General features: G+C 37.3%; 1 protein-coding gene across 3 annotated transcripts; it reads right to left on the bottom strand.

Moving 5' to 3' along the window:
* Positions 1-912: 912 nt before the first annotated feature.
* Positions 913-14,836, bottom strand: IRAK4 (interleukin 1 receptor associated kinase 4). 3 transcript variants are annotated; one of them, XM_050324488.1, is made up of 12 exons: positions 14,824-14,836; positions 14,198-14,367; positions 12,972-13,117; positions 12,452-12,649; positions 11,540-11,700; positions 10,843-10,907; positions 10,493-10,607; positions 8,335-8,444; positions 5,163-5,346; positions 4,236-4,298; positions 2,538-2,696; positions 913-2,427 (listed from the first exon to the last, which is right to left on the bottom strand). In XM_050324488.1, the coding sequence occupies exons 1-12, from the start codon at positions 14,824-14,826 to the stop codon at positions 2,395-2,397; spliced, it is 1,407 nt and encodes a 468-aa protein (XP_050180445.1). In that variant the 5' UTR covers positions 14,827-14,836; the 3' UTR covers positions 913-2,394. The 3 variants fall into 3 exon arrangements, with proteins under 3 accessions (XP_050180445.1, XP_050180446.1, XP_050180447.1); XM_050324489.1 differs by lacking the exon at positions 14,824-14,836 and adding an exon at positions 14,634-14,648; XM_050324490.1 differs by lacking the exons at positions 5,163-5,346; positions 8,335-8,444.
* Between the last annotated feature and the right edge of the window lie 8 nt (positions 14,837-14,844).

The raw sequence follows: 14,844 nt of genomic DNA, 5'->3' as shown, positions 1-14,844 counted from the left end.
CCCACGTGGAGCTGTCTTCACCCACCAGGAACTGTACCCAACTTCTCTCACCTCCAGTTCTATGAAACCAGATCATCCCATTACTCACAAAGAGCTCGAATGAGTCAAGTTACTGATCTGTGTCCTAGAAAGCTTCACTACAGTAAACACAAAGAGTTATGAATTCTAGGATAATTTAATGTTTTTGTAGGGGATAAAAAGGAAACAAAAGTCAACCACTCCTGTAAGTGTCTATAGGTGCTGACTTTACTGTATGAAGACCAAAAAAAAAAAAAAACAAACAACTGGGGTGGGAAAAGGAAGTTCCTTCTCCTTGCCCTATGAGTATTAAAAAAAAAAAATGTTGCCATATAAATTAACTAGTTTTACCTAATTAACACCTCACATTTTCATTCCTCACTAGAATATTAAACAAGTTCAAAACTTTTTTTTTTTTAATTGTATGAAATGGTAGCTAACATGCTTTATTTTCAGTGAAGGACGGAAAACTACTGCCAAAACCTTGCTGCTGAGAGCAGCACTGCAAATAGTCATTGTCTAGTATGACAGAACAGGAACTCACGTGCTTGTAGCTGAGATTTCCCTAATATTTAAGAATCATAGTTGGTGCATGAACAAAAATGTTCTACCACACCAGAGGTGAACAGAGCTGACTGGGGAGTTACTACAGCAAACACACCTCAGGACAACATTACAGAGGTATTTGAGCTCCAGGCAATAGTAAAAGCAGATGTGATCTAATAAGAAACCTTCACATAACAGCTGGAGATGTCTTCAGCAGATTTCATAGTGATTTAGCTTTATAGCAGCTTTTTTCTCCACAAGCCCTGGTTCAGAGCTGTACAGCTTTATTCCATTCAGTGAGGTTAGCATAATGTTATTAACAGAAATGCAAGCAACAGAACATGATGATTATTTCCAAGGCTCAAAGTTTTAATACAGCAGAAAGAATCATCTCCAGTGATAATGCAGAGTTTTTATTTATGTTAACAGCTTTTTACAATTTATACTCAATAATGCTAGAAGCAGTTTAGGTGGATCCCTTTCTCTACATTAAACTATCAGTTTGAAAAGGCAATACAAAATGAGTTAATAGCCAGAAAATCTCATTATATAAATACATTAGAAATCAAATGCTTTCTACAAAGAGATATATATCCCTGAATACAGTCACATCTTTGATAATCATGAAATTTGAAATTTAATTGTAGGCCAGACTATTTTCATATCCCACAGCTGTCGAGAAAGTTCATGAGGTGCAAAATGGGTTTATATAAAATAATATATTTCATTTCAATGGTAGCATTTTCATAGTTGGTCCAAAGTATCTGGAATCTTACTAGTCACTTTCATTCCATTTTTAGTCTGCTTTGATCTATCCATGTTCCTATTTTAAAAAGCATTCCATGTTATATTTTTAGAAGTGTATTTTAATATTTAATAATATACATACATTTGTATATTAAAAATAGCTTAATTATTTGACAAAGGAAAATGCAGAGTTGGTCTTAACAGCATAATTCCAACCACTTTAACAAAAGAAATAATATAATTTTTATATATATAAAAATAAAAATAATTTATATATTTTTATAATCCATAGGGAATCCTCTCATAAAGTACTAAAATACTCAATCCTCTCTGAAAATAGTCAAAGTAGCTAAGAGTCTTCCTATGAATAAAAATGGAATGGTTTGTCATCACAGAGTTCACTGTAAGAAAGCATTTGCAAGTGCAAATACAGCAAGATAATTATTTTGCTCAGGAATCCATGAAATCAAAAAACAACCTAGAAAATGTCTTGCAGCATTTATTTGACTAAATACTAATGCCAAGAAGACTTTTTGAAATACAGCCACATTCACTAACACTACCAGACCATTCACGCTAATCTGAACTCTCAAATTAAAATCCTAAATAGAAGTTTGTTCTAAATGCTATTGTCTTTTTCCAAACAGACAACATTAAGTCCCCTTTAGAGCTATTATATGGCTTTTTCTTCAATAGAAGAATGTCTAGTACACCTGATCAAGAAAGCAGTTTGCAGAAAAAAAAAATATTCTGCCCTGTTATGGTCATATGCCTTTGCAGCAGACATACTTGCAACTTGGAAATAAAAAGAATCAAATAGATTCCAATATGGAAGCGCATTTAAAAAGCTGTGGAGAAGATGATGCAATTTGTTAACACAGAAGTTCTCATGTTAAGGGCCCAGTGGCTAAGGATATGTGAAAGGGCTGCTCAGTTAACAGGACAGGCCAACAGCACATTACATACGTCCAGAATGTTCTGGAAAGCAGAAAAGCTGATAAGGCCACATTAATTGCTAATTAAATATTTGCTACTGGTGTCTATTCCATTACAAAAACATTTGTGTATCAGAAGAAACATGTATCAAGTTTTAATCTCTTGGAGATGCTGTTGGACCTGCAAGAGAACAGACAGAAATATAAACAACTGATACTATAACCACAGGTGAGGACACACACACACACACACACACTCAAAAATCTTTATTTATCTGAAAGACTACATACCATCTTAATGTCTGGCCTTCTGTTTTTTTTGTCATTCAGACACCGATCAGCAATTGAATACATTTTATGAACTGAAGGTACATCCCAGTCACTCATCTTTTCATCAACATAATCCTCAATAGTTGCTTCCTCATCCTCAATTTCATCTTTTATACTTAACTAAAAAGAGAGTTTGAACCAAGAGCAGATAACATTGTAAGGATCTGAACAGCCTATAAAAATGAACTATAATTTTTTATTTATCAATTATTTTATTATACATTATTTTCATTAACACAACATCATAAAGTAATTTTCTTTGAGCTGCATTATACAGCTTTAATTTTCTCCCACTTCAAAGTTGTTTCCTAGTGCTGGCTCCTTTTTAAGCGAAGCATGATCAACATAGAGTATTTATGTTTACTCACAAAATATACAAGCTTAAGTTGGTATAATTTCTCTTTTTTTGTCCCTTTTATAAAGCCCCCTTTTAAAAAAAAAAGCTTTTTTTTTTTAATAAAGCCTCATTTTATAAGTGCCTTCTTCTTCTAGTCTCAGTGGCTAAAAGAAAACTTCTATACTGAAATCAAATTTTAAATCTCACAGGTTTAGTCCAGAAGTCTCCAGTTCCAACACACTTGAAAGGTGGTATCTGTAGTAACAGATACTTCATTTACGCTTCCTTGAACAGTGAGAAATAAGAGGCAATGAGTAGAGGGCGGTCTTCTGCCTTCCTCTAAGGGTCAGTCTGAAATTGCTAACCAACATTCAACTACCTCAAAATTTTCAAAGCCACGGATGCCATATGATCTTACATTGGCCATTCTCATTATGCTGCCAAAAGTACATTACAAAAATAAACTGTACAAGTCAAATCATACTTCATATTCCTTTTTAGATCCTATCTCTGAAAAAGCCTGCTTCAAAAAAACCAGAGTTCTCCAAGGTCTTTACATGCTCAACAGGATAACTATTATGCTACTCCAAAAGATATAGCTTAGAAGGGAAAAAAAAAAAAATCTATTAAAAATACACAGGTATTCCTAAAGCTGTGGAAGAAAGTGATCTGCTATCAAACAGTATGGAACAAAACGAATCCAGACCTTGATGCTATTTCATTCTTAGTAAATAAATTAGTAAAAAGTATTTTAGGAAAGCCTTGGATTAAAGAGTTCAGAACTTGATTTTAAACTATATGAATAACTAAATTATGAAGAGCTTTGTAAGATTTTTAATTCAAAAGAGTAAGCTGAGACATTAATTTCCTAAGTAGTAAAAAAGAAGAGGAAATTCAATCCACCCACATTCTGCAAAAAAGCCCTTACATTTCAAACGTCACTAAATAGGGTTAAAAACACAAGGTATCTGTAAATTATTAGTAAAGCGTAAAGAAACAACTGAGATGAATAGTTCAAAATGTTCCAGGGAATGAGGAATTATCAGGGTATCTAGGAGTATGCTGATAAAGCACAATGGTATTACAACAAGAACCAGTACCAAACCAAAGAATTCCAGTATCAGATTGGAAGATGACAACCTTGAGGGGTGAACAATCTACCAGCCAAGAGATAAAAGTTTCAGACTCACCTCTAAGACAAACAGTTTATTGACATAAGTGCTGTTTTCACAACTATATATTTTGATGACTAATTTGATTGTCTCAGAACATAAAGTGATTCTGGAGCAGGGGGAGGGGAGGAGAAGGCAAAAAGAACATACCAGTAACTGTGGCTCTCGGTTTTCATCTACTGGAGGAAGACCCGTTATTATTTCCAGTAAGACCTAGGAGGAAAGAAAAGCCAAAGAGAAAATGAAGCACAGAATAATCCTTAATACGTGCACCATTTGCAAGAAGTATCATGACCCCCAGACTTTCAAACAAACACACCCAGGATCTGTGTTTGTCCAAAGATATAATCACCTATATAACTGATTGATGTTGCTGTTGTTCCTCCCTTTATTTTCAAAAACTGTTATTAGCAGTATGGCTTACGAATTTTAACAAATTTTTTCTCACCCTATATGGTGTTCCTTCAAAGCAAGGTGAAAGGATTTACAAAATATTCAGACACACTGTCTGGCCTATCCTCCCATGAAACTAAATGCCATGAAGGAAGTGGTCAAGACTCATTAGGGTCTTGAATCTATTGGATTCATTATCTTATGGATATTCGTTAACTCATGTAATGGATTCATTATTCTTCCAAATATTAAGCTCATGTCTTTTTTGTATTAAAGTCTAAGGCAAATCCCACATGGACATTGTACTTTTGGTGCTGAAATACAGTGAAATACATTAATTTTGAACCATTTTCTTGATTTTCTTTTTCAGCCTGGGTTACACTTCCGTGCAATACTACACAAGCAGAAACATGTTCCACATCACTTCAAACTACATTTAGCTAGAACTTAGAATATTATTTTACTCTGGTCTTTCACAAAGAAAAATCAACATATTCAAATGATTTTAAAACAATCAAAGTTTAGAAACACTATCTTAAGAAAACATCTACTGGGAAAAAGCAAAAGTATAGCCCAGAGTAGATTATTTAATTTTGGATATTCTTGATTTTATATGCTTTTTACAAAACGTATTTATTATAATTTACAAAAAAATTCATATACTGCTTTCCACATTCTACTTACTACTCCAAAACTGAAGATATCAGATTTAGGCGTTATCTCTCCTCTCAGAGCTTCAGGTGCCATATAGGCTGCTGTTCCAACAATTCTTTCAGTCATGATTGTCTGTGTGAATGTTACAGATGCTCTTGCAAGGCCAAAGTCAGAAATTTTGGGTATGTATGTATCAGTTAATAAGATATTTGCACTGGGGGAGAAGGGAGGGTTAAAAAAGAAAAAATAATTTTTCAAACTAGAATAATAATTAGGTTTTGTAACAGACTAGTATCTTTTTAGTAACCAAATGAAAACTGCTATTTTGACTGCCTTGAAAGCTATTTATACATTATTCATATAACAAATAATGTATGAGTTAGTTTTGTTAGAAATTGCTCGATTTCAAAATGGATTGCTCTAAATAAAGCAAGAACTGACGGCCAAGATCCATCTGTGTTTTTTATTGTGTGAGCATGCATTCACACATAAAAAACCCACTTTCTTGTAAGAGACCAATTAAGTTGCACTTATATTTTGGCTTTAAGAAGGACAGTAGAGAATACTTAGCTCTGATCAACTTGTACTGGATCACAGCATGATTCTTACAGTCTAAATCTCTGCAGAACTAACAAAAGCAGTTTTTTATACCTATTATCTAATACTATGTCAACCATTACAAATTCATGTGCCAGAGGAATACTAATACTCTTATTCTTGTCTTGGAAGAAAACCAGAACACTTATTACTGCTAGAATAATATATGTGTTGTGTTTCCACTTGATCTCCAGCTTTTACTTTCCGTAAAAAAAAACCAACCCTGACAAACGAGGCTCACCTCAGAGACCTTAACGCTTTCATAAAATACCCAGTAGGATGAATTACAGCATAAATCTACTCTAGCACTTGGAACCATTTTAAAGTCACTTAATATTTCTGTAATCCTCATTTTCTGATCCCCTTCTGATTCCCTTAATGGAACTGTAAGAAAACCACTTATATACACATATAACAACTTAGTAGAGTAAGCTGTTGTATGTACTTACATTCAACAAATAACACTTACTAGAAACTTATATTTCTAACTTCCCCTTGCTCACCAAACCTTAACAAAATCAACACAGCTGTAAGTCAGAACAGTGTTAGTTCGTTGGTTAGTTAGTTCTAGCACTTGTTAGAACTGCTGTAAATAATATAAGATCACTACAAAAGGCCAAACTCTAGTCAAGGCATCATCTACCAATTGGTTTCATATTTAAAGCTCAGCTTCTAAAAGGAAGAAATCTGAGCTTCTTTTCAACTTGAGTCAAGTCCAGAGAGTGGTCATTTTTTGGATACATCACAAAGAGCACAACAGAAGCAAGTTCTACTGCAACTGTCAAGCTTCAAAAGAGAAATGAACTATTCCTTTGGCATAACCAAGACAAAAAAACCTATGAACAGCTGTGAGAACACTAGGCTAGAGAAGCTGTTCTAGTGCCTGTGTGGTTATGAATAGTCTCCACATGTCACAGCAAAATAAAGACTGAAGTTAATCTTCTTAGATGTCTCTTCATCTAAGTTTTACCTGGAAGTGGCAGCACTACTAATAACACCAATCAAAGTTATTGAACTATTCACACTACAAGTTGCAAAATGGAATCCAAACAAAAAACAAAACAAACCCCAATTCTGTAATAAGATTAACTCACAGCAGTTAGAAGGGCAGAAGTAACGTAGGGTAAAAAAGAGCACCCCTTCCAGTCATTACACTTCTCCAAAGGCTTAAGCAGGGAAGAAAGAAGAAACGTAAACTGTCAAAGCAGCAAGCACATACATGAAGCAGCTGAAGAAAAGGCTTGTTCCTTACAAGCTGAAAGGTCACAGAATTGAAGTTGCCTATATTTAGCAGAGGTGCCAGAAGCCAAAAAGCTATTGAAACACAACCAATCAGTCAACTACTGCTTCTTAACCCTCAAAAGGAGTAAGGCATTGGGGCTTTTCTTCAAAGACTTGGACTACTTTAAAAAAAAAAACCAAAAACAGTACTGTAAACTGTAGCAAGAAAGGGGAAACAAACAAGTAGACAATAACCCCCTCACCCCCAAAAAAACTCCCCAAAAAACCCAACCAAAAAAAACCACCAGAAAACACAACCAAACCCTACAACAAAACCCTCCCTTTTCTGAGCTCTGATACCCCTAGAAAAAAATTCTAGCATAACAAACAGTTAACATTATTGTCGAAGAACCCTGAATTTCATAAACCTGACTGAAGTAATTTTACTATCTTCATTAAAAAAAGGATTAAATCAAAGGAGATACTGAAAAAATATTATAGGAAAAGAAAAAAAAAAAAGGGTGGGTTTTCATCTGAAAAATTCCCTGTTTAAAAATTCATTGTTTCCTAATAGCAGCTTTTTCATTAGCAGCAGCTGTGAACGAGCAGAACTTTCTGCATGTTCCTGCAGCGCTCGAATAACCATCTGATAGTGACAGATTACGATATGAACTACAATTTACATTACATTATACAAATTACATTTATAACACAAATTATAACTACAGTACAAAATCTCATGGCTGGAAAGCTGTCCAGTGGCTAAGGGAGATGGGGTTGTTTAACCTGGAGAAAAGGAGGCTCAGGGAAGACCTTATCACTCTACAGCTACCTGACAGGAAGTTGAGCGCAGTGGGGGTCGTTCTCTTCTGCCAAGCAACAAGTATTTGGACAAGAGGAAATGGCCTCAAGTTGTGCCATGGGAGATTTACACTGGATATTAGGAAAAATTTCTTCAACAAAAGGGCAGTCAAGCATTGGGACAGGCTGCCCAGGAAAGTGGTTGAATCACCATCCCTGGAGGTATTTAAAAGACATGTAGATGTGGCACTTAGGGACTTTGTGTAGTGGTGAACATATCAGTGCTGTGTTAATGGCTGAACTCATGATCTTCAAGGTCTTTTCCACCCTAAACAACTCTATGGTTCTAATGACCTCATAATTATCTTTAGAAGTCTGTACTGGTCATGTCCTTGAGGCACAGACAAGATTATGATGATGGATGTCACTTGCAGAAAAGATTGTACCCTTGACTGAAGCAATGTTTTTTGAAGTTTGTTCTCTCTAGAAGTTACATTAACAGGGAAGAAAAAGAAAAGAAAAGAAAAGAAAAGAAGAAAAAAAAAAGTAAAAATGCAGCCAGCAATAGTATGCAGCTTTTTACCTTTTAATATCTCTGTGAATATGATTATTTTCATGCAAAAAGTTGATGCCATTTGCTGTACCTTGAACAATTTTACATCTTGTATTCCACGAAATTGGTGGAGTGTCATTCTTGATTAAGAAGAGAGAAAGGCAAGTAAAAAAGGTGAAAATGCTATATGTATGTATATATATGTGTGTGTGTTTGTGGTCACATAAACCAAAACAAAACTTACAAAACCCCCACAATCCAAAACGGACTTCTTGCTATGATTTGTTGTTTTCAAGTAAATCATTAAAAATACTACTACATACCTTTCTTAATTGACTTGGGCAGATATACATGCATTTGTCACATCCTGTTCTTTCCCTGCATTTTGCCGTAGATTAATTCACCAGTTGCAAAAAATGTTCTTGGTTAATATTCGACTCTGACCCTACAAGACCAGCTGCCCTGCAAAGAATCTGTATCTACCACACCTTCTACTCCACACTGGCACTGATACCAGAACCTTTAACCCAAAACAAATAGTTCAAAGCAATCTGCAGCTTTTACTAACAATGAGAAGTCAATCTTCCAGTGTTTTTGGATTTACCACTTCTCAGGAGTTTAAGTTTTATTTGTGTTACTAACTAGACCTTAGAAGTGAGGATACCTACATTTCAAAACCACTTCTTAATCTTGTCAGTGGCCAAGAGAAGAGGATTACAATATCTCACCATTCCACCACCTCCCCACCTGCTCAAAATCCAGACTAGATGACATAAGCAAGAGTCCGTGCCTCAAAACACACCCAGTGAAGTCACAAAATGAAGTTATCAGCAAGAACATTCAGTAAGTACATTCCTCACCTATTTGACCTTATCAGAAAAAGATTCTTTCTGATGTATAGATTCTGATTTAGATTTTTTTATTTACACCATAAATCTGGTTCTTCCTTGTAAAGGACTCAATTATTTCTACTGTAGCTTTCAATTATCACCAATCTTTTAATCTCACTGGATGATAATGGCCAAAGTTACATGGATGAACATTTTCATATGCATCCTTGTCAAGCAGTGTCCATTTCTACAGATAAATTTGCACTGTCCTTAAGTAAGACTTAGTGTCTCTTCTGCACTGACTCAAAAAAAATAAAATAATTGCATATGTAGCAGTGTGTGCAACTCAATCAAACTAAACTGAGGCAGCAGTGATACCAAACACATCAAATCCTCTCCCCAGGCAGCGCTAATCATTCTCATCCTAACACCACTTCTTTCCTGCTATTTGTGCAACCCTGCAGAGGAAATGTCTCAAAGTGAAAACTAAAAATTTTTTTCACTGAGGATTTGTTTTAGTCTGATCAGGTTCCTAATCCAGCTCTTCTCCAATTTCCAACTGCTCACGCCAGAACAACCAGGGGATCAGTGCAGAAAAAAAAACACCAAACCAACATTTTTTAGATCTGGGGCCATGAGGGGTTGAAGGAGCACCAATTTAAAATGTTCAGCAGATGATTTGTTTAGTATAAAGTAGAGTTTCTGAACTCCTTCAACAAAATAACACGGGCACTGATCTACTTAGCTTAAGTCTGACTTACTACTGGTATCACTCTGTCTGTCCTTCATAGACAGAGTTGCCTTATCTAACAAAAGCAACTTATTATTTATTAAAATCCAAGGCTAGAAGATACACCATTTGATTAAAACAGAATAAAGCATTGCATTTACACAAAATAATAATTTAAAAAAATGTAATTCCCATTTATTTAGAAAGAGGTAAGTAAACTATGAGCATTGTGTTATAACCACTGTCACTAGGACAATGAACAAAGGGCAATTTCACAATCCAGAATCTCAAGAACTAGCAGAGAACATGCCAATGTTAGAACTGTGAACAATATTGCAGCACCCTTTGCTCAGCTTCACACAGGCACAGCAAGTCCAAGCTCCTGTGCCGCTTCAGGTACTGGTACATGACATTGTATCATCATACTGATCTGACTTTATCTATCTAAAACATTTTAATAAAATGTTATTGGAAGAACACTTGTTCTCATATTTTCTTCTTAAACACAAGAAGCAAGTAGCAAAACATCATTTGGCCATTACAGTTCAGTGTTGTTTCAGAGACATTCCACAGATACTTACACTTTAGCAAAGTAAGACAATTGGAGGCTAGAAATGATTATACTTACCAGACAAGCAAGTCTGTCAAGCAATGAACCGTTGGGCATGTATTCATACACCAGACATGGTTGAGCACCATCACTTGAGAAACCAAGTAATTCTACTAGATTTTCATGCTGACACCTAGAGCAAAGGATAAAAAAAAAAAATCTGTTTGTAGATGCTCTAAAAGACTCTGAACATTTGACGAAAAATACAAAGCAGAAGGGAACATGACTCCCAATTACTTGTTTCAGCTCTACTGCACACAGCCAAGTTTCTGTGGTGATGCTTGAAAACAAACATAGTCATGCTGTATAAGAAACATTCTCACCATGAAAATCACTAAGTTATAAAGATTGTATAAGACTGTACTCACTTTGCCATCAAGTTTATTTCCTGTTCAAATTGCTGCTTCAAGTCCTGAACACTAACATCAACCATCTACAAAAGGAAGTTTTTGATGTTAACGTTACTGGATATATTGAAATGCACAGTTAATAATTTTTTAAAAAATGGAATTGTAAACCTTTCTTTAGATTAGTTACATGTAACAACTAGTTACCTGCTTACTCAGCTCAAAGATGAAGTATCACAACATGACTTTTAATTCCTTGGAACACAGTATTATTGGACAAATGGATCCAATTTCAGCACAGTCACCAACTCCATTCACTGTAGCTACCCCCTAACAGCACTTACTCATTACAAAATTAAATTACTCGCACAAACCAATGGTTAGCTTGTGAATACCTATATGAATCTGAAATGGAAACCTCCTTAGCAACCCTTCCCTTGTGCCCCTTTTCAGCAGAGGAACAACTGGGAGAGCACTCTGCTCTTCCTGACAACTTGCCTGAACCACTCAAAGGGAGCTACAGAGAAGGCAAGAATTGTTTCACGTGACTGTGTCAGCTCATTCATGGGACTACAGGATAAGGTTCTCAACCCAACTAATGTTTAACATGGTGACATTTTTTGAATTATATCATTCTACACTTTTCACAATAAGCAAGATAAACAAGTCTATACTATAAAGTAAACCTTCATTAAAACGAAAAAACCAGGAAACTCACAGCAACGAGCTTCTTGACTGCCACATTTCTGCCATTGATGTAGCCTTTGAATACAATGCCAAAGCCGCCTTCTCCCAGTTTATTACCTCCAGACGATTCTGGTCGGGCATCAAAATTATTTGTAATGCTTTCCAAATCATGGAACAAAAAATTATGGAAATCTGAAAGACATATTTGACATTTAGCAGAAAGCTCTGATTTCACTTAAGGAACAAGAGTACTGAACAGGTCTCCTGCTTCAGTTCTATTAAAATAAAAACTTGATACCACACAAATGCTGACACAGTGGAGCTCTACTTCCAGATTCATGAAGAAGATACCAGAAAAATAAAAGGAAAGCAGATAAATAACTAGCTGTGCATAATTTTCTCCACAACTAGCACTGTAGCAGCCTTCTGATTCTATTTTTTGTTCATAGTCATAATACAGGTAATAGAAATTAAACATGCTGCAGATCACAGAGAGAGCCACGCTGCCTTAGATGTAAAAAGTATACCTAGATTACATCATGTTTCTGGCAGTAACACAAAAGTGGACCTTTAGGAAGGAATAGATCAACCATATGCTCTCCTAAAATGCCTACTTTAGTCATCTTCTCTCCAGCATTCTTAGTCGTTTCTGACATATAAAATCCAGTTTTAAAACACAGGATGCTGAACAGTCTATAAAAGAAGTATTGGAATAGGGCAACAGGATTATGTGTGGCACAAAATAAATTGCAATGTAACTAACAGTCAAGTCTTCCATCATGTTAGGTGGCTTGTTGGAAATGTGAAAGATGCTGTTTCCCAAAAATGCACAGTGATAGAATGGAGTCATCACTCTCATGCATTGCTATGATTTATTTCACACAGGGTGAAGGACAGATCACAAAAAAACACAGTACTTAATTCTAGCAAAGTAACTGCCTACCTGTGTTACTGGACTGTGAACTGCTGTTTTTTTGACTTAAGCAGGAAGGATCTGAATGTTGCTTTTCAGTACTCTGAGCTAAAACAGGCTTGACAGATGCTGCTTCTTTTTCCTGTACAGGTAGTTGTTTCTCATGTATAGGGAAGGTTTCCTGTGAAGAAAGAGGTAATGTAACTTCTTGTGGCATCCTTACAGGTTCTGAAAATGGAATTTAGAAAGAGTGTTAACTACATTAGGAACCAGAAAAAAACCCACGTAATATTAATGCCAGTATTTTTTAAAATTAGAAGTCACGTAAACATCATGTGGTTATATTCTGACATCCTGTGTCAAGTCCAGTACTCCTACTGAAACCTGGAATTCTTATTTTAACTGTTATTACAAGTAATAGAAAGTGGAAAATATAGCCACTTTGGGTTATTTTCACCAAATCCTTTCTGATTTTCTAGTTTCTGTGAAGCTCTTTAGCACCTTAGAAAACTGAGAACACAGTACAAAAATGTACAAGAGTAATAGTTACCTGGAAGCAACAGACTTGCCGGTGCTAGGAATTGATTTCTAATCAGCAGATCTACAAGATCAGCAACTGTGCAGTTTGTTGTTCCCCAGTCAAAAAGCAACTCACACGTGGGACTCTTTCCCATTTGTACAAATGCCTCAAATCTCCTTAAAAGATAAGTTAAGACCAACATTTAAAAAAAAAAAAAAAAAGTGACCTGAAGAAGAGAAAGAGATTAAAGGCAAATTACCCCCAAAAAATCCCCCAAAAACCGCCCAAAAAACCCAAACCAAACCCCACATCAAAAAAAATTCTGGATGTACTGTACAAATTCACTAATCTTCTGAAAATGCAGCTAAATCTATAAAAACATTCAAAATCAGGGGAAAATATTGCAAAATATGGGGAAAACTAAGGTAAAAGCATGTATACATGGCTTAAGGATTTTTGCCCATGTCCCATAATATTTTGGCACATGGGACTAACAGACAAGAGAATGTCAGCAAGAGACAGAGGGTAACTCAGAGCCAGATCACGTGGAGAAATAATTAAGTGTTTTCTGTCCATTTGGCATCCGCCCTCCATTTTGAATGTTTTGAGATGGGCATTAAGCAGAAATTGAGATCTAGTATTCTGACTGATTTATTACTATTATAGAAAGACAAACAAAGATTTAATGCTAACATCATTAGAAAAGACTGGAAACCCAAAATGATACATACAGGATTTAAAACCTCACAATCTTTGAAACAGCTTCGGGATTCCACAAGCCCTTCAAGCAACAAGGTGTTCATAAAATACTGCAGGCATTACTTTTTAATTAAACTTGTGGAGAGCCCAAGGCCTAAACCTAACATTTGTTGGACATTTTCTTGGGAACTGTGAATTGGGAGTTACAGACTAGTAGTCTCTTGGGCACAATGAGGTCAATCTTTACTAGTAGGATACAGTTACACAGCCAATGCTGTATTGCTAAAATTACACGTCTGTGGCTCTAATTAAGGTTAATTTCCTTAGTCAATTTTTCTTGGCCTTGTCTAAAAACTGAGCTGCAGAACAATTAGGAGTAATTACCTTGAGTTCCCGCAGGACACGGCACTGTAAGATATAAGTACCTACTTGTACAGCACACAAATTGCAGCAAGTTACAGTAATGGGATGGAAAACGCGGGGGACGCCGGTACGGGATGGACAAGGCATTTATATTAAACGGTAACACACGAGGTTACAAGACTTTTATGTAAGACCTTATGTGCATCTGGCTGTATCTGCCTTCACCGGACGGGTTTGTTATATCCATGGCGAGCCTCCTCCAGCCCTCCTGCGGGTCGATGTGGTCCGCCAGCCGCCTTATGAGCCCGTAGCTCAGGCAGCGGACGAGCGTGGAAGCCGTCACGGGCTCGCCCATCCTCAGCTCCTGGGGACACAAGGGCGCCGTCACTTCTCGCTCGGGGCGACACACCCACACCCACACCCGCGCCCGCCCGGCAGCGCCCGGCCCCGGCCCCGGCCACGGCCACGGCCACGGCCACGGCCCCAGCCCGGCCCAGCCTCACGGCTTCACAGCCGCCTCCCGCCCGCCCGCGATCACTCCCCGCGGCGCGGCTCCCGTCCACCATTCCCCGTAGGCAGGATCCCCCTCGGCCCCGCAATCGGCAGCAGGAGCCCCTGGAGCCCCCTCACCGCCCGCGCCGCTTCCCCCAGCGGCACCCACACCCCGCCCGGGACCGCCCGGCACCGCTTCCCCTTTAAGAGGGCGGGGCCAGCCCCGGCGGCGCTGACGTCACCGGCGCGGAAGGGGAACGCGGAAGCGCTCTGCTCCCATGCCGCCTCCCCATAGGTTGTTCGGGATGCCCCGCCCCTTGGCGCGCACCATGTCCGGCAACGGGGAGGG

Source organism: Myiozetetes cayanensis, unplaced genomic scaffold (genome assembly GCF_022539395.1).
Source record: "Myiozetetes cayanensis isolate MyiCay16 unplaced genomic scaffold, myiCay2020 scf3, whole genome shotgun sequence".
NCBI lineage: Eukaryota > Metazoa > Chordata > Aves > Passeriformes > Tyrannidae > Myiozetetes > Myiozetetes cayanensis.
The sequence above is the reverse complement of the archived record's forward strand: the minus strand, read 5'-3'. Positions and strand labels throughout refer to the sequence as shown.

Excerpts from the sequence above, each read along its gene's own strand:
- IRAK4 (XM_050324488.1), bottom strand. Across the intron at positions 11,701-12,451 it reads TTCACAGTCCAGTAACACAG|ATTTCCATAATTTTTTGTTC; the intron begins GTAGGCAGTTAC and ends TATGTCTTTCAG. Across the intron at positions 10,908-11,539 it reads CAGTCAAGAAGCTCGTTGCT|ATGGTTGATGTTAGTGTTCA; the intron begins GTGAGTTTCCTG and ends TTCCTTTTGTAG.